We start from the raw sequence: 27738 nt of genomic DNA, 5'->3' as shown, positions 1-27738 counted from the left end.
GTGCTGAAACAGGCCCAGAGAAGGTAAAAAGCTGGTGAAGGGTCTGGAGAACAGGTCTGGTGAGAAGCAGCTGAGGGGTTGTTTAGTCTGGAGAAGAAGAGGCTGAGAGGAGACCTCATTGCTCTCTACAACACCTTAAGAGGAGGTTGGAATGAGGTGGGGGTTGGTCTCTTCTCCCCAGTAACAAGTGATGGGATGGGAAGAAATGACCTGAAGTTTCACCAGAGGAAGTTCAAGTTCAATATTAGAAGAAACTTCTTCACTGAAAGGGTTCTCAAAGACTGGAACAGATTCTGCAGAGAGGTGGTTGAATTCCCATCCCTGGAGTTGTTTCAAAGAGATGTGGTGCTGAGGGACATGGATTAACACCAGCCTTGGTAGAGTTAGATATGGGTTAGACTTGATGATCTTAAAGGTCTTTTCCAACTGATATGATTCAGTGGTTCTATGACCATATGCTGTGTGACATTGCCTGTGCACGCAAGGCAATGAAGACCCAAGGGTATTTTCCATAACATCCACTGCTGCCTAACTTTGTGCCTTGTTCTCTGAAGGGGTAAATTCCTCCTCAACAGTGTTGATCTCCTATTACTGATCCCAGTGAGAGTGACTACAGGAAGCATAATTCAGGGGATGCTTGCTGCACATATTGGGGTGAAAACATTACATCAGCAGCACAAGAAACAGTCCTAGTAATGAGAAAAGTCTTTCTTCCCTTGATTAAGCCTCCTACCACATCAGCCTGCTGACATCTGAGAGGGTGTTCACGGAGTGAGAGGTCTGGAATAAGAATTAGATTGGTAAGAGCGTTTATGGAAAGGATTCTGGTTTCTCTGGAAAAAAATGCAAGATAAAGTCATGTAAACCAACTCTGACCCTCATGTGCCCTCATCCTCCAGTAAGTAAAGCAGTAAATGGACCACTTAAAATTTCATTCTTCCTGGCAGTCTGTTTTTACTGCTCAAAGTAGTTTTGCTGGGTCTGAACCTTTAATCTTGCTCACTGTTCACAGTGCTGTGCTATTTTGTTTAAAGAATTCTCTCAAAAAATTATGACTATAAGCCTTTAAGATTTTTGCATTCTTCTTTTCTTTGTCACTTCCTTTAATTCCCATAATGATGGGAATCCAAAGGCAGTAAATGAGAACAGAACCCCCTCCTACCTTATTTATAGCTCAAACCTATCAACTAAAATAAGACTTGCCGTCTAACCTAATCATGCCTGTCAGGCAGAAACTAGGCATTTCTCCTTGTCACCTTGCTTTCTTTAGATGAACCTACAAACTCTTCTTTGATCAACCTCAGGACCCAAAAGTATGAACTTCTTTTTGTTTGTAAGAAGGAACACTTGTGTGCTGCCTGGGAACCACAGCTTAAGAAGAATGCAGACTTGAAGATGGCATTTTTGTTGTATGTGAGAAAAGAGAAGAGGGATGGGAGATAAAAGACAGCACACACTCTGATCACAGGGAAAGAAGGAAATGAGAACCAAGTTCTTTGTAATCACACAGAATTATTATTTTTTTAATTACTGAATGGGATTCTGGGGTGGTTAAACACTTGGTTATCTAATAGGGACACAATTCTCCTAAAAAAGATCAGATATTTACTGGCACTGGCAACCTTTATCACACACAACCCACAGACAGCATGGTGGCAATTGCTAATAGTACTCTGCTGAACGGAAATCTCATTTGATGAAAGGGTAGCTGCAGCTCAGCACTGCTGGGGAAAGTGACCTCATTGTGTCAAAAGTGATTATTTGAATCACTGGGATACAATCAGAGGCCCTTACTTAATTGATACTCCAACAGAAATAACCTTGGAGTTTCGTCCAGGTGAGGAGCACAACTAGAAGGTAGGGCAGTGGCATGTTTAGGCACTGAACAGTTTGCCAGCTGAAGACTGAAGACTGCCTCCTATAGCTATAGTAGCAAACACTGCTAGTTCTTTGCACAGGCTTGTTTGGGGCCAGGAGTTCTGCTCCCACAATAACAGATGAAGCTATGCTATTCCAGCTAGAAAGCCAGTGTCTGTTCAGTAATGTTTGAATAAGTTCTGGTGGAGCTACTGCTAAACTGGTTGTGTATTCAATATCTGCATGACCTAGGAAAGGTGAAGAGAGACTTCCTGCTTCTGAAGAGGCTAAAGCTGGAAGAATTCTCCATCTATTCGCTACTCAGGCAACCAGTTCAGGAAATAAAATACCTAACTCTTCTATTCTGGGAGAAAGGTTTGCATATTAGAGTAAAACTCAATTCAACAAGTGGTTGAACTTGTTATTTCATACTAAAAGTTACATCAGTTTGGAAGAAACCATGCTGCAGACTTATACTGAGAGATGGGTAAATCTGGGAGTCTCTTTGGGGCCTGCTTTAGGGTCATCATCTAGAGATGTGGGAATCAGAGCAACATCTCTGAGTTCTACCATATTTAACTTTCTAAAGAATGTGGTCTCAAAGTAAATGTAGATAGCACACTCCAGAAACAAACCACTGGTGTAATCTGACTCTTACTTGTCTTAGGTAAACACACTGCCCACCATTACCCTGTTCATACAGCAAACTGGATGAACAAGGTCACCAATTCAGAATGAAGGTACTGGATTCTCAGCCTTCCTGAAAAGGCCTTGCTTATCCTCACTGCTCTCAAGAAGCATTTTAGGCGTTACCTATTAGTGGTTATTATCTGGAAATGGTTGCATTTTAGATACTATGCCATTTTGCTGAGCAGAGTGCCATGCTGCTGTGGCAGGTGGTTCAGGTACCATCACAGCTTTGCTCACTGTAAGCAAATGGCTGCTGCATGCTCCATCACCAGACTGTAAGGACAAGGTGTGAAGGAGAGTCATCTAGCTACTTCAGCCATCTGGGGCAGGAGTGAGAGAATATGGAAGGAGTCCTGGACTCTCCTGACAGAGCTAAAAGTTATCCTGATACTTTGTAAAGCAGCTGAAACCCAAAAGGCCAGACTGACCCACCCCCAGTGACCCACCATCTACCTGGATGTCAGGAAAGCCATCTGCAAGCTTCCCTAACACCTCTCACAGCACTGCGCTTACTGGGTCAGTAATTAAGAGGTGCAATCCATACCTAAGCACATCAGTGACTAAACCTGAGGTGTGATAAGACACAAGAAAGTCCCTTTTTCCCCCCCTCTTTTCCTAGGACTTTGAAAACATGGAGCAAGGGTAACTGTGAAATTGCGGGCATTGTCAGAGGCAGGAGGGGGTTTGTTGTGGCTTATTTTAAACAGCTAAAGTTAGCTACACTGGTATTACATCAGGAGGGCCAAAAGGCCTACAGGATATGACATATGACTTCTTCTAAGCCTCTAAATCTAAGCAAATACCTGAGTCAATCTAAATAAACATGAGCAAGCCACAATCGAACATTAAGAAAACAAAACGTTTAAAGTAACATTTACTTAGTTGCTTAACCGAAGATTTAGGGAGCCTGCAGGTTGAGCCTCTGTCTTTTATATCGTTCTTAACACTGTGTATACATGGCAGCACCCCATAAGTTTATAAAAATGCAGGTAATAATTCACTGGGACCAAGCTGTGTTTATTCCCCATGAGCAAGTGTCGTTTCTCTTTCCCCTGGCCAAAATGAATGCAGAGCTATACGACTTTTAAAAAGTGCTAACAACTTTCACCTGGAAAAGAGGCCTCTTGCATGGGGAGCCACAAGTTCCCTCATCAGCAGGCAAACATCAGGTTGTTAATGTGAGTATCTCCGGGCTAACTGAATCTAGGTCAGAAGTGATGCCTGGGTTCACAAAGAAAGTTAAGCAGAACAGAAAGAGGCCAATTACCTTTTCAGAACTTGATGGGTCAGCCCAGGGCATTTTCGGTACATGCACCAAGGTCCACCCTCCCCTCTCACCCCTTTCCATCCAGAAAGGAGTGCAAAGAGAGCTCTGCAGAAATGCTGCACAAGACTGTGACTTCCAGCTGCTGCCTGGCTACAGCCCATTGGTCAGCTCAGATATAGACTATAGATATGCTGCACGAGGAGGATCTTGCCCACACATAGCAAACTGTAGCTTTCTTAGAATCACAGAATCAGTCCAGTTGGAAAAGACCTTTTAAGATCAAGTCCAACTGTTCTCTAGCTCTGCCAAGACTGGTGCTAAACTATGTCCCTCAGCAGCACGTCTCTGCCTCTATGAAACACCTCCGTGGATGGGGATTCAACTACCTCCCTGGGGAGCCTGTTCCACTCTTTGAGAACTCTTTCAGTGAAGAAGTTTCCTCTAACAGCCAATATAACCCTCCCAGGTGCAACTTGAGGCCATTTTCTTTTGTCCTATCACTTGTTACTAGAGACATTCTTTGCACATTGCTGGCTGAAGCTCAGAGGGGGAAAGGCAACTTACTGACCGTACATGCATTCATCTTTTTTTGTAGATCTGAGTGCCGACACCAAGGTTTCACACAGTCTCTAGCTCTCCACATAGTCTCTGTAGAGACTACGTTGATACGTTGAGACTACGTTGATAGACATCAAGCAGAATGTACCAGGTGTGATTTGTCTGTGATGTTTCAAAAGCCTGTGTTCAGGTGAGATGCACTGTACCTTGAAACACTTACTTCCATTTTGCTGACTTTCAGAGGGTGTCCACATAAGATATCAGCTCTGAATGTCCACTGATACACTGCCCTGATTCAGCTCCTGCATCTTCCCACTGCATAAACAACGGCTTGAACAGGTTTGGACTAAGAGGATGATCATATCTGAACTCTCTCTCCAGAGGACTCTCGAGGTCTGCTCAAGACCTTGTTTTATAGTATGCTTTAGGGTAAACAAAATGACAAGTAAGTAGAACACTGGACCTGACCCCCTTGTTAATTGATTGTCTGAATATATATTGCAAGGTCTGCAAAAAGAGATTTTTTGCTCTCTGCCATGAAAGTACCTTCCTTTGGACTGCAGCTGAAAACAAATGATACGAGCAGGAAGAAAGCAGCCTTTGAAGGGCACATGTTATGCAACAAGGTCACGTAGCAAAAACAGCTCGGAAGTGCTGCGATGCGGCCCCGGGAAAAGTGCTCTGTAATCACAATGTGGGCAGAGCCCTGGGCAGCTGTAAGGACATTCAAGAAAAGGTCACTTCAGTGAGGAGGGATGAGTGCTGGTCATGGATCAAGTGCTGAAGCACAGCTCAAAGCTGAATGTATCACTGGCAGTGCCATGGCCCTCTTGGGTGGCCTTAGGCACGTCTGACCATCTCTCTGTGCCCCAGGCCCTTTGCTCTGAAAAGGAAGATGACTCCTCCTTTGGGAAGCACTGTGAAGTCTGTTGACTCTGTATGACACTATGGCTCATTTGCTCCTAGCTGGCTGAGCAAACTCAACTGGGTATTATTAAACTGGATATTATCACCACATGGTTTGAAGTCCCTTTACCGAGCTTCTTTGTGAGGAGAAAGCGGAGCCACCAGTGCAAATCAAGGGCTTGCACTCAGGTCCCTGGCCAAAACTCAGAGGTGGATTCTGGCTTTCATGGCTCTGTAAACTCACAAGGATTTTTACTAGTATTTTGGAAGCAGAGGAAATAAAATCAGCTGACAGGCTCCTGCTGGTCTGGATCTATTCCAGAATCAAAATAAGAGAAGTAGGTTTGGTCCTATGGAAATCTTTATCCTAACCATTTCCCAGGATTCAAGGTAGTTTAAACTGAGCGTGCAAATCAAAGAGGCAGCAAAAGAGAACACTTTCCATTGAATGTAATTACAGGACAAACCGACCATTGTTTCCTCGCTGTCTTGATATGTCCTTCCTGTGTTCATTACTTTACCCTGGCAGATAGATGCAAAAAGCAGCAGGCCCACCCCTCTGACAGCACCCTGGTTTTGTATGCCAGGTGGCCATACCTTGGGAGGGAGGTGATTTTCCCCCATTTCTCTATACAGAAGCGCCGCAGCCCATTGCTCCCCCGGAGCGCGGCGAAGCCCTCGTAGGGCACACTCGATGTCCCAGTGACGAACTGCAGCAGCCGCAGCCGCTGCTCGTTGTTAAACCTCTCCACTGCTGCCCAGAACCACCGGATGACTATGTGTCCATCGTGGTAACCTACACCAAGAAGCGAGAGGAGAGATTAAAATATGTTCCCACTAGCATGGGCCAGCAGATCTGCTGGAAAGATCCTGACCCAACAATATACCTTCTTGTCAATGAGCAGCAGGTCCCACCCCCATCTTGTCCTGGCTGTGGACACTGTAGTATCGCAAATAATTTGAAACCCTGAAACTCAAACAGGTATTTGAGGCACACCGACCTCTCACAAATCCCTTGGCAAGAACTGGAGTTACCTGAATGAGATACAGAAGACTAATTGCGCTATGCCACACAGCATGAGACAACAACTCAACAATTTCTAGTTCCCAAAGAAATTCTCTTTTGCATTGCAATAGTGTTTGACATATGGAGAGGAGTTGCTGCTGCAAGCCCTTCCCTGGCAAGCTTCCCATCTGAGGGGCTCTGTGCCTTGGTTTGTGCTTGTGAGAGCCAGCATAAACCCAGACTGAGGCTGTTGCAATAGCTACACAGAAAAGAGGAGAACAACTTTGGGGAGCAGCTGTGCTTGGGGTAAGCCATGTATTCCACGGTAATACAAAGGCTGGGCAGTGAGCAGCAAAGACTTAAACCTTGCATTTCAGAGGAGGGTATGTGAACCTCAGGGACTTTCCTTCTGTAGTGCAGGACTGGTATATTTCACATTTATCCAAGAGAGCCCGGATAAATTATACTCGGTGTTTAAAGCGAAACCAGGCCAAGCAGTAGAGAAGAAGAGAAAAAAATCCAGCTTGATGCTGAGGGTACAGGGAAGCAAGATCTGCATGTTGTTCAAGTGTAATTTGGAACCCTGAAATTCAGCTCTTGAATTCAGCTCCATGCTGAAGCCAAGAGGATCTGTGGTACTACTTTTAGTGAGGTCGGGAGTTCATTCACAGTCAGCTGAGTAACTTTTAGGTCTAATACTGCAAATCCTTCTCAGTCCTTTACAGTCAAAACTCCTGCTAAGGCAGTAGGAACGGAGTGGTTAAAATCTGGACAGAAGGAGCAGAAGCAATTTCAGTATTATTGCATCTGTTGACCCAAACCCATTTCAGTCCATGAGTTATTCTTCACAAAAAGGTACAGACCAAAATAGGGCATTTCCCTCAGGAAAGACAGAAGGAAAAGGCAGACCAAGTCCTTCATATTTTAGACTGAAAACACTCAAGATATCAGGGTGCAGTTTACCTCCACGATATTCTGTGTTGTTACGCCAGTCATTGAGATCTATTTCTGCAGTGCCAGCTATAACCAGCTCCAGTTCTCTGGCATCAAAAACAGAGACAAGCCTGGAGTCTACAACCTGGAACACAAAACACTTGTAAGCACAATTTCAGAGTGGAAATAAAGCAGATGCAATATCTCCTAAGCCTATGGCTCTGTTGGCCAGCTCTTTTTTCTAGCACAGCTTCCATGCTGACAGCTAACTTCCACTCCTCTGCTGATGAGTCTGTGCTCTTCTTTAGGGAGTTTGCTGATGTTTTGAGCTGCAGAAAAGAATGACATATGAGATTTGACCAGAATGAAACAATACAAGTGACAGGACATAGTCTGTGCAGATCATTCTTCTTTGTGACAAAGTCATTTTGACAAGGGACTTTGATAGTCAGACTGGATTTTTAATATAGACAACTTATTTGTTACTGGTTTTGCACTGGAATTTGATTACAACTGTGTAGGAGTGCCTCCAGGTCTTTATCCACTGAAGATGCAGCTGAGTGTCACGTTGAGCATTACGTTAACCCAGAAGCTTTAACATCCTGCAGTATCCCCAGTGGGGGAAAGCTACTGAATGCACATGCTCACGTCAGTGAACTGTATGGAGCCCCCTCACCAGCCAAGGACTGACCAAGTTCCTTTCAGCTACAAAGCCAGCCTCACTGGCTTCCACCCCAGTAACTGTCAGCGCACAACTACTTGGAGCGATCTGTTATCAGTATTATTCTGCATGCCCATTATCTGCTGTTTCATTTCCCAGGGTTGCCATTCTTTCCATTTATTTCCCTCTACAAGACAGCCCTTGACTTCTACAGCTGCCAGGGCAAGAGCCATGACTGACTGTGACTAGTAAAGGGTGAGAATAGGCGACCACAGGACTTGGTCAGCAATGCCAGAGGTTTTCATCCTGTCTTTGACAGTCCTTGTAGCAGCTCTGCTGGAAGGATGTTCTCAGATCCCAGTCTTTAGCAAAGAGAAATTAGCCAAATCCTGGGACAAAATGGAGCACTACCCATGAATACTAGCAAGATAATAGCTGGCTGCATCCTGGGACCAACTTCATTGAAACGAGGCCCTCAAGATAACAGTGCGTCACAGCAACTCCTCACTCAAGTGTACAATTATTCATAATCTTTTGTGTCACAGCAGGGTAAAATGAAATTTGCAAATGCTGGCTTCTCTTACTCTGCAAATGGGAAGCAGCATCCTTGTTCACCCTCCATCCTCATGCTTTAGCATATGCAGAACATACATTTCTTTCTTTTCTCCCTTCATGCTAAACAAGTCATACCCAAAGGTCCTTGGATCTACAGATCCAAGCTCTCCAGTTGCTTGCCATGTGTGGCTGCCCAGCTAATTCCTAGGGTACTGATGAAGCATAGTTTAACCTCGGGGCCCTCTCATTCAGGTAGGGAATGGAAGGCTGTGGGAGCATAGTTTCCTTACTTACTTCGTAGAAGCCACGGACCAGGGCCTCTGTTTGCTGAACCACTCCTCGTTCCACTCGCCACTTCACCATTCTCTCAATGTACTCTTTTTTGTTCTTTTCTGTCACTGCTGTATTTGCCCCTCCAGATTTCAACTCTCTCTCTGTCACCTGTGGAACAGAAATAAATATGGTATAGGGATGCAGGGATCACATTGTGTTTCAGATATAAGCGGTACTTTGAAAATCTAGGTGAAAACCAGGCATGTTTCTAGTTGTGGCCTCCTGGCCTCTCATCCATTTCCAGAAGAAACAAAAAGGATAAAAGAAGGACACCCCCTCAGCCCTAGCCCTGGCCTTATCCCTAGCTAAAGCTGGACTGACCTTTAGGTTACTCCAAATTGTACCAGCAAGGATTGATTTGGAAAGCTTCACCTGTAAGCCATGTAGAATGTGCCACTCTGGCCCATCTTTTCATCCTTCTCCTCTCCTTTCCCCGCCTATGACCTGCTGAGGGCCTGGCAATCACACCAGCTTGCGATGGCAGTGGCAGTACTGGGGCGGGCAGGCTGTTCTTAGGCAAGTGTTACCCTTCCCCAAGTGCTAATGAAAGTCTTTACTCAGAAATGGCAATAGCTAAAGAAATTAGCCCCAAATAGATACTCCCAATACCCTTCCTAAACAAGACCTATACAGCACCCTGCACAGATGCCAGAGTCACCGTGGGATTCAGTTTTGTATCAGCCACTCAAACCCAAGAAGTGCTTGTAAAGAACTTCTGCTTTTAAAACCAAGAGCTACAGCATTTCGTTGCATTATAATGGCTAATTTAGCTGGCTTGGGTTGCTAAGACTTCAGACTGAGAAGGGATTTAAGGAATTATTCTTCCCAGCAAGCACATACTCCTCACATCTGAGAGAAAATAGTATTTGCCTTGTAATTATTTTCACATCTAATCTAGTGGATTTAAAAGGAAGAATGTTTTGCTCTCTTCAGTCTTCTGCTGCTGTAACAATGATGCCCAGCACAGATAGTGAACAAGCTGCATGTATACATGTTAATTATTTGTATTATTTACATATCATTTATATTTTTATCTATTTATTAGCCCAACAGACAGCACACAGCATATATGGTATTTAGGTCACTTTGCTTGAGGGACAAGCTATTGTAACATTATGGATTATTGGAGCAGTGAGTGAGTCACCTAATCTGTTGCTTTGTTGAGAAACAGCAAGAACAAGTAAGGTTGGGTGTGATGAGTCAGGAATTCTTAGCCGGTTCAGGATACATTCCCAAGTGTAAATCACTGCATTGCCATCACACAAGCAATACTGGCATCAACCAGAGGGTCAGACTCAGGCCCAGCTGCCATCCTGAGTTCTTCAAGACAGTGCAGCATTAAGATACACTTGTCAAAACCAAGGAGTAAATGTTTACCTTTAAGCATGACTCTAAGTCCAGGTATTCTGCATCTCCTGCAAGACTTCCTGCCAACACCTAGAGGTGCTGGTGATTTTCTCAACTCCTCATTATCCATATAATTTTGAATACAATTAGTTATTAGTTGTGATGGAGGGGATCCAGAGAATGCCACAAAAATGATCAGAGGGCTGGAGCACCTCTCCTGTGAAGCTAAGAGAGCTGGGGTTGTTCAGCCTGGATAAGAGAAAGCTCCAAGGAGACCTTATAGTGGCCTTCTAGTGCCTGAAGGAGTCCTACAAGTTAGCTGAGGGGGGATTTTTTACCAGGACTTGTAGTGTCAGGATGAGGGGGGAATAGTTTTAAACTAGAGAGGGGTAGATTTAGACTGGACATGAGGAAGATGTTCTTTACAATGAGGGTGGTGGAACCCTGGAACAGGCTCCCCAGGGTTGTAGTAGATTCAAGGTCAGGCTTGATGGGGCTCTGAGTGACTTGATCTAGTTGGGGATGACCCTGCTTACTGCAGGGGTCTTGGACTGGCTGAGCTTCAAAGGTCCCTTCCACAACCCAGTGCATTCTATGACTCTATCTAGAACTGGGGACAGGCAATCAGTAACAATCCATCCCTGTTTTTTCTTTCTTGCCCATAGAGGCACGCACCACAGCTGTGAGCTAGAATTCAAAATGAGGTTTTGGAGAAGCAAGGAGACATTGCCATCCACCCAGCCCACTCCCTATATCTACTGGAGCAATTGCCAGGGCTCAGAGGCAGGATGTATTCACACATAGAGCTTGGAGACAGTCCTGGAAGAACACTTTCTACTGGGTACAGCCACGAGAAAGTGTTTAGGGTCACAAGCAACTAACACTTCTGTCTCAGAAGTAAAATTCTCTAACTGGCATCCAGTTCCCACCAGTAAAAATGTGTAATGCTTGGTTCAACATCATTTCTTTGCTACTACAGCAGTGCTCCAGGCTCCAGAGTGCAAGAAGGGTAGAACTCCTCAGTGCTGAATTCTAATTAAAAAGGTACCAAGAATGAGGATTTGGCCCAAAACACTTTGAAACCAAATAAGTGCCAGAGATCAAACAAGAAAGATAAAATGAAAGAAGTAGTGACTGGCCCAGAGTAAAGTCCTTGTGGAAGCAGGACAAAAGGGTTGTAACACAACTTCTCAATGACCCACTATATCTTACTTCCCTTACCCAACCCCAGAGATCCAGCCTCCCAAATATTAGCAGAACTGCCACTGTGATTTATGCTTGTATCCAGCAAAGCAATGCTCAGATGGCATTTAAGGGGTCAGATACTCTTGGCATGCAAGAATTTCCAACTGGGATCCATCTGTGAGCATAAAATGTGACTGTGATTTCTTCGTTAGTTTGTTGTCAGCATGTAGCACATTTCAGAAGGGGGGGAAATCTCACTTTCACTTAGGACTCTGGGATTCTGGCAGCCAGAATTCACAGCAAGAACCACTTTCCCCCCCATCACTAGATCTAGCAAGGCTAGTGTTTAGTATGTATGAAATAAAGTAGTAGACAACATGTGAACCAGCATCAAATTCTGGCTTGTAGTGTTATTTTGCTTTCATATCACAGTATCTACAACAGATTGTGATTTTTTTTCTCTTCTCTTTGGAGCCATCTCATGTCTTCCACAACAGACTCCTATGTAATTGTCTAGCTTTTCTTTTGGGAGAGTGTAAGGGGTAATTAGCATGTCAGATGTTACTTCCAGAACCATCAGGGCAATTCAGGCTGAGATTCTCATTCAACTTTGTGGTTGTCCAATGTAAATACAAACTTGTCTCATCTGTCTTTGTGAATATGTCTGTGTGTTTCTGTCTGTCTGTGTGTATTAGGCTTCTATAGCCATACCTTCCAGGTAAATCACTGCACTGTCAATTTGAAGCCATGCGAGCTCTCAGCTCAAAGCCCGTGAAAACACCCTGCATTTAAGTCTGTGGAATAACAGTGTTACCATCCCTTCTTACTTCAATTCTTCTGCCTCATCCTTTTCATTTCATCCACCCTTGACTCTGACCATCCTTCATGACCTTGTACTATAGGCAGACTAAATTCACTTTTGAAAATAACCCCTGATGTCTTGCTTGCATTCTGTTACCCTCAAGCTATAGCTGAGCAGCCCTTTTACTCCCAAGGTCAGAACTTCTCCCCTCAGAAACTAGTTTAACTCTCCCTGAGGTCGCAGAGCTACCATTGCTTTGTGCAACCTTCTGTCAGCTTCATTTTCAAGGGCTAAGAGCCACTGTCTGTATATTGCACCTTATCTCTTTGCTCCCTTTGACACAAGTTCCTTACACAAGTTAGCTGCTATCCCCTGAGCTTCTGCAGTGTTTGGTGAGCTTGGTTCTTCAGCCTTTCTAGTTTTCTCAGTATCTCCTTGGAGGTCCTTAATCTTGGTCTGAATATTGTTTTGGATCCCTTCATGGCTTTTCAGTGACAGTTAATAGTCTAGCATGGGTTACATCAGGAAAGAGCACGAGGCCTTCAGCACAAGCCAAAGAATCTCACAGCAGACACTGGCTCCAGTTGCCAGTCTGCACTGCAGCCAGGGCTGGGCTCTATATAAGGCTGTAATTATCCAGATCAGGTAGGTTAAAGAGAATCGTCTAAGGAAGAGTTGAGTGGTAGAAAGCATAATAAATTCAGATCGAGTCATTAAGTAGGTGCAAGGTAAGACACAGATCTAACAAGGTAATACCAGACACAATAATGGTGAGAGCTGACACATCTTACACCACCTACCAAAGGTTTTTCTTCCCTCCTAACCCACCCCAACCTTTCAGTCACATCAGCTTAAAGTTACATTGCTTGCATTCACCAAATGCCACATCTGTGTGAATTACACCCTGGAGAGGAGAGCTACACTCCAAAGAATTCCTCCTGCTCATCAGTGTGTGGCTCAACAGGCCTGTAGGGGAGCTGGTATTTCATACTATACACCTGCATTGAAACAGGTGGCTTGAAAGAAACAGAAATTAGGAGAAGAAAATATTATCAAAAGGCTAAAGGATCTGTTCTGACAGAAAGATGTTCATCATGCTCAGCTTTGTCAGCTTCAAATTTGCTTTTCAAATGTTTTGCATAGCTGTGCTCACCTGTCCAAACACCTCCTCGTTCACTGTGAAGGTTAGATCCAGGATATCTGTGATGTTGTTATCCTTCATCCACTGCAAGCTCTGATGGAACTCTTCATCCAGGTATTCTAAGTCACTTAAGTCACAGGGCCTGATGTCAAGGTAAGAAAAGAGATGAGGCTAAATATAGGACCCCATGACTATTTGCAGGATAACGTAGTACTAAGAATGACAACAGATTTGTGCAAAGGGCCAACATCAAGTTTGTTTGGTTTTGTTAACATCAAAGCCTGTTACACAGACCCTCTTAGAGCAGTTTTGCAGCGGTCTGTTTTGCAATGCTGGGCTCAAAGCCAAATCTGTTGGCTGCCCACACTCCTGGCCGTCACAAGGCACTCCTGGGGCTTGATTTTATGTGAATCTTCAGGATGCCCTGCACTTCAGAGGACATACTTACCTCCAGAAAGGATGGGCCCCACTATGTTGTGCCTGGCTGCTTCCATGGATCTGTCATCCTGGAGGTGAGCACACAAGACTGACACAAGACAGACCAGGCAGTCTAAATTTCTGCTAATCAGGAGCTGGCCTTGTTTGCTGAAAGGGCAGGTGGGTGTCAGGAGCAGTCTGCTTTCAATCCCCTGAAGGAACACTAAGGATGCAGGGAGCACTCTAGGCTATTTGCAGACTAGCTCAGATACAACATAGATATGAGCATTTGCAGCCCAGCAATACTCATTGTTTTAAAACATAATTAAATATAGGTTATGTTAAAGAACCTGAAGGACTGTTCAGACTAGTATCTTTGCTGATTTGGAATCATCTTAACTGATAAAATATTTCAGCTAAGCTTTATTCTGCTCTTCTGTCATTTAATTGAAGTCCTGCCTTACTAATGGCTTTTTTTTATTGCTGCAAATTTTATGTACCTTGTCTTACTGATGTTTGTTAACTAGAGGGACAGCATGTCAATTAAAGTTAACCTTATGAACTTGAGATTGAAAGTCATATATTACTGGTAGCTTCTGTTTGTTAATAGAAAGGATAGTAGAAAAGAGCATCAGTCGCTCATTTAGTGGCCAGCCTGGCCCTAACCCTTGACAAAGACCAACAAGGAATATTCACTGCTTATAACTACCTTAGCATTCCTCATTAACCTGAGCTGTGTTTTAGAAAGAAAACCTCCTGCACCTGTGAAGCATGAGAAATGTGTATTATTCTCAACATGGCCTCCCTCTTTTTTTTGTTGTTAGGGTTTTGCTTTGTTCCTTCAAAGATGCTTTTCAGTCTTCCATGCAGCTGAAGTTTGATCAGTAGCAAACTCTGGAGTTGTAGGTCTGTACTTTCAAATGTCTGTTCGCAAACATCACACTTACTGTGCATTTTAATCAACACAGTATTCATGAAAGACAACTTGTTGGAGAAAGTAAAGCAGAACTACAATGTGTTTGTTTTTTATCACACACCAACCAACCAACAGCAGAAACAACTTGAAGGTCAGAGGGTGCTCAAAGCAACTCCTTGAGTTGGGTCTGGGTCTCTGTAGGGATTGCTGTTTCTGCATGGTTTCTGCAGGGTTGCACGCCAACACTTACAGCCTTAGTAGTGCTTTGTAGAAGGGCCTTGTGAAGAAAGCATCAAGAAGGTACTGATGAATGAGAGCAAGGCCAAGAATACGACCACTGAACCTGAACCTGGGATACAAAAACAGAGAGTAAATGAACTGTAACTCAAGACATTCAGCACAGAAACTTACACAGGTAGTAACCGTTTGTTTGTTTGTTTTGTTGGTTTTGTTTCTGACAGTTTCTGATGTTTATTAATATACTTCTGTTTTCCCAAGCAGTACCTAACACCAACCTTTGCACCTCTGGTCAATAATGGATCTCTTGATCCACCTCCTACAGGGCTCATACACACAGCTGGCATGTTACATGCTCCCCTGTGTCAAGGCCAGCCAGATGAGGCCTTGAGCATCTGATTCTAGTGGACAGCTGTTCCTGCCCATGGCAGAGAGGTTGGAGTAGATGATCTCTAAGGTCCTTTCTAACCTAAGCCATTCTATGATTCTATGACTCACCTTCTCTTATCTTTAGTTGAACTCTCTAACAGAGACTGGCCATGTCAGACACAGTATTCAGCCTGTAAAAATCCCCTAAGGGTCTACCTCAGCAGAGCACCTACTATCAAAACAGCTGCAAAGGATTAGCTGGTGAATCAGTATTCCCAGTTTCATACTGGTTACAACACTTTCCAAGGTAAGGCTTTAAGGTACTCTAAAAGGGTAACAAGCTGACTTTATAAGGTGAAACAGAAGTTCAAGTAAGTTAACTGCTGTGATCAAGAACACATTTTAATTTGTATCTAAAGCTCAGGTAAGCTGTTCCCAGACATTTCCTTAATGGTGGTGCTCAGCAGTCTTCAGTATTTACTTGTCACTGTTTCTGTTTTTTAAGAATAACAACCCCTAGTCTTGCTCCAAGTACAGTCCAATAGTGCCCTGTCCACTACAGTCTGTTCAGCTGTTAAATTTTCATTCTGTGATTTCCTCTATGACTTACTAGATGTTCTTTCATTAAATCTGGTTTCAAATCAGTAATCTCAGACAGAAAAATACAGACCTGTGAGTCTGTCTTCTGTAAAAACAACGCCCAACACCCATCCAAAACTCACTTATTAGTAAAAAAAGGGAGAGAAAATGAAAATCCAGCATCCCAAATGTGAGCACTCCAAGCCTGAGCTGACTGACATCATAGTGAAGTTTTATTGCACAAAAGATGAGAAAGATCAAAAAGCCAAGAAACCATTCCTCCCACTAAAGGGAGCAGTGCAAAGACCCCTCCTGCATGAGTGGAACACAAGTCTCATTGTAACAAAAGTGGAACAGAGTATCAGTTGAGTCAACTTCACCCTCATGGGACAGAACAACAAGTGCTTAGCATGTCAAATGGGGCACAAAATAGCACTCTGTGGGCCCAATTAGCATTTACATCACCACAGGAGCTGCCTCCGGGTCCCCTGCATCCCAGAAAGGTGCTTATGCTATGCAGCTGACTGGCAACAGAAGAGTGATTATGTTACCCTCTTACAGCTGTTTCCACAGCAGCAACAAAAGGCAGCTGTTGGCTCTCGTTAGGGCCTGCTTCACTTCACCTGTGCTCCGGTGCAATGTTTCCAGTGAGAAGCAATGAGAAGAGGGGGAGCTGACACAATGCAAGCACAGTGGAAGCCAGACTGCTCCAGTCCCAGGAATGCTGTGCCTGCATTTCATCAGTTTTACAGCTCCTGCACCTTCAGGATCAAGTCCATTTGTCCTAAATTACACATGTTGGCTTTTCTGGGCTTGCTCTTCACCACCCTCATTCATCCCTTTGTATCTTGAAAGTGACACTGAATGAACACACTATGAGCACTGAGTGTTCCTCACCACAGTGCTCACCCCATGGCTATTCAGCAGTACAAGGCTGGGCAGCAGGTAGCATTTGCAATAAAGCTGAAAGTAAATTGCCAAGAAAAGTCTCACGGATTTGGGAACACTGTTTCCACTAAGAAGTTGCTTAAATGTGTGAACAGTGTTGGCTTTCTCCTTGCTGCCTGGATCACTTCTGTACCTCTACAGGGTTTTGAGGGCCATCATGCAAAGCTGACATGAAAAGGTAGCACCTGGATCATGAGCTCATGTTAGCATAGCTGTTAATGATGATCTTAATTTGAATCAATACCATATGGCAGAAATGTATCAAACCATCACAAGGCCATGGGCAGCCTTTCCATGTGACAAGACCAAGTCCAGTGGGTCAGCCCAAGCAAACATGGGCAGAGCAGCTCTATGTTGTGTGGTCCATCCATCTGGCTTTGCACAAGCAGCCCTCTAGGACACACCAGGGCTTGCACAAGCTGGGAGCCTGACTGGGGCTTCACAGTCCCAGTCCTTGCAATGGTACTGTGTAGGAAAATAAATCCAGTTCTAGCTGGACTGGACTAAGGAAATTAAATAACTAACAAGACATTGCCAATCCTGGTGCCTCTCAATACAATGGATAAAAAGCTGTGTTGCAGGCTCTATTTCTTGGCAGCTCTGTGTCATCTCAGTAGACACAATGCTTTCTGGCCACAGCATTCGAGTTTTCCAGCCCACAAATCCTTCCTCCCCTCAAAGTAGCTTTGCTGTCTGTGCAGAGATTGCCTATGCCTGACTCTCTGAGTCAGAGAAGGTCCTCTGGCCCTTTGTCCATTCTGGACAGGGCCTGGGGCTTTAGGCAACACTTCTCTGGTCCAGCAATTCACTGAGAAACATGGACCATGGTGAGTCAATGGATATCTGTCTAAAGGGAAGCATTTGCTACTGTCCTCAGAGGACATCTATATTGTCTATGTCTGTGTCCACACAGTCCATCAAGCTGCCATCATGATCAGCTAAGCATAACAGTCCCACTTAAAATACATCAAAACTTCCCATAAAGCAAAAAGAAACAAATTGCTCTCCTTACAAAAGGCAGTTAAAACAAAACCAGACTTCTGTGTTTATTTCTTCCTGAAGGATTTAGAGCATGGGTGAGATTCAGAGGTGGGTGAAACAGTCCCTTCAGAAAAAAAAACCCACAAGTTTTCTTGACACAGTAAGCAGCACAAAGGTAAATCCTGGCTGGAGGGCACATACCTTCCTTAAACCTGACCTAAGTTTATCGTTCCAAGGAAGTGTAAAATGCTTGTTTGATTTCTTTCTAGGAGGAAAGACTGCTTGGGAGAGTGGGGAATGTGAGGTCTTACTCTGGCCCTTTCTTTCAACACCCTTCCCTTTCAGAGACAATGATTGAGTCTGAGTAATGTGCTCTGGCAGTGGGGAGCATGGGAGGGAGTTAATGAACAGGAAATGGTGGAAGGAGAGACAGAATTAATGAGCAGGAGAGCTGCTCTGTTTTGCCTGCCTATTGACACCGTCCATCCACTCAAAAAGGACATTGTGTGCACCTGCTTTCTGGCTTTTAACAACACTCCTCTCTGAACCATTTGCAGGACTTTCTACACTACACAGCTAACTCCCTCTCCTTCTGGAGGCTGCAGGTGCCCCTGAAACAGCCAGCTGCAAAATAACAGGCTCATTCTCCTCAGTGGGACTCTGCACAATTACTGCATGTCTGTGTACTCAGGGAGAGACAAATCTATATGCTAGAGCAGTGACTAAGCAATCCATTTTCCTCCAATTGCAGGTGAGTCACAGGCAATTTAATTTACTCAGGTCCTTATCATGACCTTTTTTTTACACATCTCTCTCTTAACTGGTTGAACAAACGCAGCTCTGCTTTATCATAGGTTCATAGAATGGTTTGAGTTGGAAGGGACCTTAAAGATCATCTAGTTCCAACCCTCCTGCTATGGGTAAAGTCACCTTCCACCAGACCAGGTTGCTTAAGGCCCAATCCAACCTGGCCTTGAACACCTCCAGGGAGGGGGCATCCACAGCCTCCCTGGGCAACCTGTTCCAGTGTCTCACCACCCTCACTGTAAAGAACTTCTTTCTAATATCCAGTCTAAATCTGACCAAGAAGGCCAATGGATTGTGGCCAGCAGGTCAAGGGAGGTTCTCTTCCTGCTCTGCTTGCCCCGGTGAGATCACTTCTGGAGTATTTTGTCCAGTTCTGGACTCCCCAGTTCAAGAGGGACAGAGATATACTAGAGAGTGTCTAACAGAGGCTGTGAGAGTGATGAAGGGACTGGAACATCTGTGTGATGAGGAAAGGCTGAGACCCAGGGCTGTTTAGTCTGGAGCAGAGAAGAATGAGAGGGGATATTATGACTGTTTATAAATATCTGAAGGGTGGGTGTCAAGGAGAAGGTGCCAGTCTCTTTTCAGTAGTGTCCTGTGATAGGACAAAGGACAAACAGATACAAACTGGAACACAAGAGATTCCACCTCAACATGAGGAAAAACTTCCAGCTGGAGCACTGAAACAGGGTACTCTGAGAAGTTATGAAGTCTCCTTCCCTAGAGACTTTGAAGACTCATCTAGATTCATTCCTGTGTGACCTGCCCTGGGTGATCCTGCTTTGGCAGGGAGGTTGGACATCAATGATTTTCAGAGGCCCCTTCCAACCACTACCATTCTGTGATTCTACATGCACCAGAGGTGTGTGTTCATACGCTAGCAGCACATACACTGGTGTTGGCTCTGTGCAGGACATGGCCAACATGTCCTACAATGAGCTACATCTACAGAGCTATAACCTAGCAGTAGATCCAATCTTTGTCACAAAACCTTGGCAGAGGATCAAATTCACACCTCTCTCAGCCTTCATTAACAAATGCCTTTCTTTAGTTTGATGTGCATACTTAAGCCTGGTTCACAGAAATGACACAACACCTGAATGGACCAATGTGATGACAAAAGTGATCTACTGCCAGTAAGGTTAGCTGTGCAAGCTAGGACAGCCAACACTGTCCTGTTTATCTGCCTTCCATCTGCAAACTCTGCAGGCTGCCTCATTGTCACTGTGTCATTTGGTGTTGTGGTAAATGTGCTCTGTGTATCTGCAGGCTCAGAGGTGGATGCTGTGGCATTCCAGCACCATGCCTCTTCAGTTCAGGAATCTGATGAGCTCAGGTGTCATTAATATGAAAGGAATGGCTCTTACAAAAGCCAGAAGTCCACATTGTCTCAGCACATTAAAAAGACAAGGCAAAAATAATTCCTAAACTATCCTGGAGAATTCCAGTATTCCAAGGAGTAGTCAGATTATTGTTGGCTTGTTACCTTTTCTTATAATCATCTCTAATATGAAGAATTCTCAGACAGACAAAGTGTTGGGTCAGTTATATGTTGTAGCTTCCAACGTCATGCTGAGGACTTACTCACCTCTTCTGCTATCTAACCACACTGCCATTCCACTGGAGAACTTACTCTGGATCCTCATACATTTCTGAAGGAAGGATAATGACCCATCTAAGTTTGTTGTCATTTTCTTTTTAACCTCCTTTCAGCTATGTTCTAAATACCAAAATCAATCTTCATAGAATCATGGAATCAATAAGGTTGGAAGAGATCTCAAAGATCATCAAGTCCAACCTGTCACCCAGGACCTCATGACTACTAAACCATGGCACCAGGTGCCATGTCCAATCCCCTCTTGAACACCTCCAGGGATGGTGACTCCACCACCTCCCTGGGCAGCACATTCCAATGGCTAATAACTCTCTCTTATCTCATAGATGGCCCACATTCATTCCAGGTTTTCAGATTATTACTGAGCTTTTTCAAGGGGAATCTCCATACTTCCTCACTATGAAACCACAGATAATTCTGGCAGGTAAGCTTCACCTTTAGTCCATTTTCCAAACTAAAACTAAAAAGAAACGTTTAGGGGTGCTGACAGAAAGCAACTGTTTGTGCGCATTTCCAGCCTGGAAACTGATAGATGTCAAACAGTTGAAGTCCACAGGGGTTCATCCCTGCAGCTCTTCCAAATGTTATTTGGGCTCAATAGAGGAGCCAGGGGGGGTTTAGGCTGGATGTTAGGAAGAAGTTCTTCACAGAAAGAGTTGTTGGCCATTGGAATGGGCTGCCCAGGGAGGTGGTGGAGTCACCGTCCCTGGAGGTATTTAAAAGGAGACTGGATGGGGTGCTTGGTGCCATCAGTTGATTAGATAGTGTTGGATGATAGGTTGGACTCGATGATCTCAAAGGTCTTTTCCAACCTGGTTAATGCTATTCTATTCTATTCTATTCTATGACATTTTGTTCAGGCATCAAAAGGCGAAGGAGCATATTCTGTAAGCCTCTCTTTGCTAATACTCTGTCTGCTTAATATTCATGGGTTAGAGAGCACTTGGATAAACTGAAAACACAGAAACCTGTGGCCCCCAATGAGGTGCATCCACAAGTGCTGAGGGAGCTGGCTAATGTTGTTGCTGAGCCACTCTCCATCATTTTTGAAAGATCATGGATAACAGGAGAAGTGCCTGAGGACTGGAATAGGGCCAATGTCACTCCAGTCTTCTAGAAGGAAGACCCAGACAACTACTAGCAGACAGCAATTTATCCATGGCACAGCAAGGTGCCCTTGTGGCCAAGAGGGCCAATGGCATGCTGAGGTGCATCAAGAAAAGTGTGTCCAGTGGGTCTAGGGAGGTTCTCCTTCCCCTCTACTCTGCCCTGGTGAGATCACACCTGGAATACTGTATCCCCAGCTGAAGAGAGACAGGGATCTTCTGTAAAGAGTCCAATGGAGAGCTAAGAGGATGATTGGGAAACTTTAATGTTCTGTGAAGAAAGACTGAGAGAACTGGGGCTGTTTAGTCTTGAGAAGAGAAGAGAATGTCTATAAGTATTTGAGGGGTGGGCTTCAAGCTGAAGGGGCCAGACTCTTTTCAGTAGTGTTCTGTGATAGGACAAGTAACAATGGGTTTAAGCTGGAACACAGGTTGTTCCACCTCAATGACGAGAAACTCCTTTAAGGTGAAGGTGATGGAGCCCTGGAGTAGGATGCCCAGAGAGGTTGTGTAGTCTGCCTATGGTGGTCTGCCTATGACAAGAGATCAGTGCTATGTGTCATTTTACCCATAACAAAGAAGTTCCACAAATATAGTGCTCTGGAGGAGGGGTGGAATGTGGCTGAGTGTTGCAGTGGCTGTCATTGCTTGCAGAGCTATCAACCTCATGGACCATTAACATACAAGGTTTCTCCTCCTCTGGGAGAATACCTGGAAAAATATGGCAGGAAAAGACAGCACCATCAGAAACCAGTCTGCTTGCAGGGTTTACCTTCTCTTGCTGCTATAATGGATAAAACACATTAGAGTCTGCAAAGCTGTTGGCAAACTCTCCTCCAATTCTGCCCAGTGACTACAGAGGAGGTGCAGAATGAGGTATGAACTACTGGCTACAAACCTCCACGTTTTGTCATTCTCAGATCCCAGACTGTATTTTTGACTGGCAGACCTCAGAGCAGCTTCCAGGGGAAAGCAGTGTCAGTATTTCATTTGACAAATGAGAAAACTCAAGTGCAAAAGTGCTAATGTAATCCAGAAAACAAGTGGTAGAAACAGCAGAAGGATCACAGTCCTCTGAGCCCCAGCTCAATTTCAGTTGTTTAGTCTATCTGACATTTTTTTCTGTCTTACCTTCTATAAAATGATACAGATTTTTGTGAATCAGCTGCAGTTTATGATTTATGGATTAACACAGTGTGTGGCACAAGGGTTGTTTTTCTTTAAGCAGCCAGAGGATTTTTTTTTCCAAGAGATTTTGATTTCTGAGTCAAACCTTTCTGAAAAGCTGGGGTGAAGGACAGGGGACAGGACTTGGTAAAGCCGTGAATTGGTGAAGTTTTATACATTGCATGATTTATGTTTGCTTTCCATAGCTTTGCCATGTGTTGAAATGAGCTAGTCAACAGAGGGAAAATCCACAGATGTAGTCATCAGACAGACAAGAGGGCCATGAAAGCACCAGCCAAATGACTGCACATTTTCCTTCAATGGCTAACTGCAAACACTGAAGCCACAATAACTGACTTATTCTCAGTCAAAGGAGGCACATCCTTTCCAGCCTGTCTGGGGGATTTAAGCACGAGACAGGCTGCTCATCATAAACTCACTGGTAAGCACCCAGGAATGTTTACACCATGTGATGAAGCATGCTCACAGATATTCTTGAGCTGACTGCATTCCAATACAATAATTCCAGTTTCTAGTGTGGCTTTTGCAGAATACAAGTCATAAGTCACAATATAAAAGCTTCCTTCAATCAGACACAAGATACTGAGTTTATGGCTCTGTATTCTTGTTGCTAACTACACTTTTCCCCGTGGTGGCTGGCTAGCTCAGGATTTTTCTCATCCTCCATAATTTTATTGAGGTTTTGAAAACTATTCCTGTCCCAAGTCAGGGGGACAACCCACAAACCTGACATTGTCCTTCTCCCTTTGAGTACATTCAGATCAGACTTAAATCTGCAATCTTTCTTTTCCCTGGATTTTAATGTAACACTAAGTTAACATACCGAAACGAAGAACTAGTTTCAACGGACAGATGAAACTTGTAACTTTCAAAGTAACCCAAGGAGAGACCTACACAAAGAGAAATGCCTTTTGCACTCAAAAAACCCTAACCAAATGTGGGTGATTTACTGAAAACAATTCTGCTCTGCAAGCAGGCTTTCTTTTGATGTATGAATTGTGTTTACTAATAAAGAAAAAGTTAGCTTGGCAATTTCTGCACCTGCTCTAACTGACTTTTCTTTACCTTATAATAAAATACAGTGAGGAATCAGGAGTGGCAAAGATGACTGAGCAATACTTCATAGTGACAGCTCAGCCCTGCCATTCCAGTGTGGCTGGAACAGGAGATATGAGTACATTCATCACTCCCTGGGAGTTTTTTGCCACCAAAACTAAATACATACTCACTGCCCACCCTGATGCTTCCCTGCAGGCCTGAGTACTCAGAGACTGTGTAGGCTGTATCAATTTCTCCTCTACCACATGCCAGGTGGAGACACTCTAAAGATTTTCATGTGAAGCTTCCATCTCTGGGCAAATTTAATTCACAGTGTTGCAAAAGACCAAACAGCCTTAAGGAAGGGAAAATCCCCATAAAGATGACTTGTGTGAAAACACAACAAAACAGAATGCCTGCCTTTCTCTCGAACAAAACTCTAATTATGGAAGCAGTGCTGGACACCAGGAGACTCAGAGAAGGGAAAAAGAGTCTGAGAGACATCTCTTCTTTCAATCCAGGTGATATTGCTCTTCAGATCCTCAAAAGACTTGGAAAAAATCCTCCAGTAAGAGACAGAAAGTCAAGAACAAGGCAAATACAAAGCAAAAGATCTTTTTATAGAATTGTTGCTGTAGAAGCTCAGTGAGAGGAAATAGTTTGTTGGGGTTTTTTTCTCCTTCACTTTGGTTGAACTCCAGTCTTCCAATTCCTCCTGATCCTTAATAAATAATTAACCAGCTGTTGAGGTAAGCTCTATGTGATATGGTCATACATCAAACTCAACAGGAAAATCAAAGTTTACTTCAGTACAGGAGGCACTGAGAGAGATCACAGTACAGCAGCAAGAAGACCTTTCAGTAACATCAACGTTTCACACAGTGAAAAGGTCCCACAAAATTATTTCAGCTGCATATTTGTCATTCTTGTCCAGAAGATTTATAATACTGCTTGAAAATGTCTCATACAAACATAAATTATTTAAAATAAGATATTGCTAGCAACTGCAATCTGTAGTGTAGTGTAACACTAAATGCTTTGGTTTTCTATGGTGCCTTTCATCTGAGAATTTCAAAGCAGTTCACAGCATCAAACAGATTTCAAGTTGATTATCACAAAACGGTTTGGGTTGGAAGGGACCTTAAAGGTCATCTAGGATGGAAACTGAGGCAAGGAAGTAATAATCTAATTTAAAAAGCAAGTGGATTCTGCTGGATGTCCCACTCTGGACTGCTCTAGATGGTCTGATTTTTAAAGACGATGATTTTTCAGCAATTAGCATAGACAAGGCCCTGCAAGATGGCTGCAAAATTAGCCTTCTAAATTAATTCCTCCTCCAAAACACTGACTCATGCAAATGGCCCATGTGAGCCCCAAAACCAAACTCAGTGTTTCTGACACTCTTAATTAAACAGGTATTGGGCCATATATAGGTTGCCTGCCCCAACGGTTGAAGGTTAAAGAGATAAAGAGTAATTCAGGCCACATATTCCCCAGAGCTACTTTTAGCCACTGGACAGGAGTAGGGGCTGTGTGCAGACCTCCTGCTTAGATGGCGTGAGTACATTTCTCCACTGTTTCTATGAAGAGCCACAGAACGTGTTAACTCCGTCCTAAGAGCTGGTCTGTATCTGAATGCAGCCCCTTAGGTCATGAGGCAATTTGTCACTTTCTTTCAAAACCCCTTTAATTGAAATAAGTCATTCTCCATGCAGCAGGATTAATGGAGCTTGGTTTTCTATAGACCTGTCTCTGATGGCCCTACATTAGCACACTGCCAGAGCTCCAGTTCCCTCTACACATCTCTACTAGCACTTCCCACACTTTGGAGCATCTCCAGTTTTTCCCTTCTGCCTCCTCTGAGTTTTCACAGCTCTCCCACACATCCTCAAGCTACTGAGTAAGATGCTATAGATGGTTTACGGCCTGTGCCTGTGATGGACCTGTCAGCTTGCTCCTGCTGCAGGCCAGACAGAACAGGCTGGGCACCAACCAGGCTCACCAGCCCACCCTTTCTGAGGCACTCTTCTGCAGAGCTGTCCTTTAGCCAGCCACAAGTTTCACAACGCTTTTAGGAAACCCATATCTTTGAGGTGTTTACCTTCCTGTCAGAGGTCTCGAGCTGATTAGGAAACTGTCTGGCAGAGAGGCAGGGCAATTGCACAAGGCACAACTCCTAAGGAAACCACATTAACAAAACCAACCAAGCTCTCTAAGGACAAAGGAGAGCTGAGGTTGCAATATTCTTGGTTCTTCCTGGGTTTGTTAGAAGGAAAAATGGGGAAAACACCACCCTGCATTCTTTGGCATGGTTGAGAGAGAGAGATGGCTACGTGGTTTCTCATTTATATGAAATAAAGAAAAGGGAAAGTCAGAGCCTAGCTGGGTTATACCCACGCAGCACTGTGCATGGGCAAAGGGATCTTGCTCTACCCATGTGCCAAGCTTGCCAAGGCACATAAAGACAACTGAAGCAGTGCCAAGTCTGAAGTGATCAGCCCTGATGGGAGGCAGCACATATTTTCTCAGCTCAGTGTTGCAGTAACTATGTCAGTTGGTTTGGAGCACAGGGAAAGCAAGATGATGCCTACAAGGAGAGTGGGTGCAACAGGCTTGCATCTGCCTGCAGAGTACTATGTAGGAATACAGGCAAGTTTTCTGTTTCACTCTGCTCAGCAGCACAGACTAGGATACAAGGGGTGCTGAAGGGCAGAAAGAGAGGTTTACTGTGGGAACCGAACAAAGAAACTCTTGCCTCAAAGCAGTTCTCAAGGAGCATGAAGTTAAGGGAGACCATTTGAACATTGCAGCCAGGAATCAACCTACAGCTTCTGGGGCCACGGATTCTGACTGTATCATCTTTGTGGTCTTCAGCAGGCTTCTGCACAAAATCATTTTATTCACTAATAAGGTTCTGCTACATACATGTATTAAATTTCATGTAAAGACAAACAAACCAGCCACAACAGGACTTTATTGAGATGCTGAGAATACTAAGTCTGATTAGCAAGCTGAGATAACTGTGACACTGGGGTACTGTTCACTGCATAAATGTCACAGCAAGGTCTGCAAAAGCCTAATTGTTAAAAAGAACATGCTGTCATTAATTTGCTATGAAAACACAGAAAAAGATGTTTCAAGTTAGCATCCCTCAGATCTCCAAATGAATGTCTGTGAAGGATTTTATCTGTCTAGGCCATCTGGTCTTCCACGCAGTGAGTGGGCTTCTTTTCACATTTCTGGCTGTGGTTCTACATTTACAAACATGCAACAAACTGAAAATTCACAAGTAGATGATGAGAAATAGATTGCTGGAGCAAGTCAGACAAAAGACCAGGCAAGGGATCTGAGGACAAAAGGTCTGGTGCAGATGACTCTGCTGTGAGTACAGTGCTGTTTCTGTGCTGTGAGCACAGTGCTGTTTCCTGAATCAGGGTGCATTACATTACCTTACTGGGTTACTCCCGGGGACAGGACTGATGTGAAGGAAGAGTCTGCCCCACTCAGATGATGTGAAAAAAAGAGACTGGATATCTATCTGACAGCAGATTGCAAACACAACGTTTTGTGAACTGAAAAGACAATGCTCTTTTGTTGTCACTGTCAGATTCAGCCCTCACCGCAGTGGGAGAAGCTGATGAGCAAACACTGAGAATTGCTTTGTTCTAAGAAGCAGAACCTTCCTACATGATGTGATGATGACAGCCAAATCATAACATCTGAAATGAGTGGCCATATGAACAATGAAATGCCACAGAGATAATCCACTCTGCACTGGATTGAAAACTGGCTGGGTGGTGGGGCCCCAAGAGTGGTGGTGAACGGAGTTAAATCAAGCTGGTGCCCAGTCACTAGTGGTGTCCCCCCAGGTTCAGTACTAGGGTTTGTCCTCTTTCATATCTTTATCAGTGATCTGGATGATGAGATTGAGTGCACCCTCAGTAAGTTTGCAGATCACACCAAGCTGGGTGGCTGTGTCAATCTGCTAGAGTCTAGGGAAGCTTTACAGCAGGGTCTGGACAGGTTAGAGTGAAGGGCCCAATGAACAAGGCCAAATGCCAAATCCTGCACTTGGATCACAACAATCCCATGGTAAACCACAGACTTGGGGATGTGTGGTTGGAAAGTGGCAGCCTGGAGAGGGACTTGGGGGTATTGGTTGATAGATGACTGAACACGAGTCAGCAGCGTGCCCAGGTGGCCAAGAAAGCCAATGGCATCCTGGCTTGTATTAGAGACACTGTGGCCAGAAGGAACAGGGACAACATCTTTGTATGCCCTATAATATTGAGCATC

General features: G+C 44.2%; 1 protein-coding gene across 6 annotated transcripts in view; it reads right to left on the bottom strand.

Annotated features, from left to right (window-relative positions):
• The window catches only part of HECW1 (HECT, C2 and WW domain containing E3 ubiquitin protein ligase 1), a 290701-nt gene that overhangs the window by 5200 nt on the left and 257763 nt on the right, over positions 1 to 27738 (bottom strand). For all 6 annotated transcript variants that reach the window (XM_054160975.1, XM_054160974.1, XM_054160972.1 and 3 more), the window contains 5 exons: positions 14825 to 14923; positions 13254 to 13383; positions 8728 to 8874; positions 7248 to 7362; positions 5876 to 6074 (listed from right to left, as the gene is read on the bottom strand). In XM_054160975.1, coding sequence (XP_054016950.1) covers positions 5876 to 6074; positions 7248 to 7362; positions 8728 to 8874; positions 13254 to 13383; positions 14825 to 14923 — 690 coding nt within the window. The remainder of the gene's footprint in view (positions 1 to 5875; positions 6075 to 7247; positions 7363 to 8727; positions 8875 to 13253; positions 13384 to 14824; positions 14924 to 27738) is intronic.

The sequence above is a fragment of the Dryobates pubescens genome, chromosome 4, assembly GCF_014839835.1.
Source record: "Dryobates pubescens isolate bDryPub1 chromosome 4, bDryPub1.pri, whole genome shotgun sequence".
Taxonomy (NCBI): Eukaryota; Metazoa; Chordata; class Aves; order Piciformes; family Picidae; genus Dryobates; species Dryobates pubescens.
This window is presented reverse-complemented; position numbering and strand designations above follow the sequence as displayed.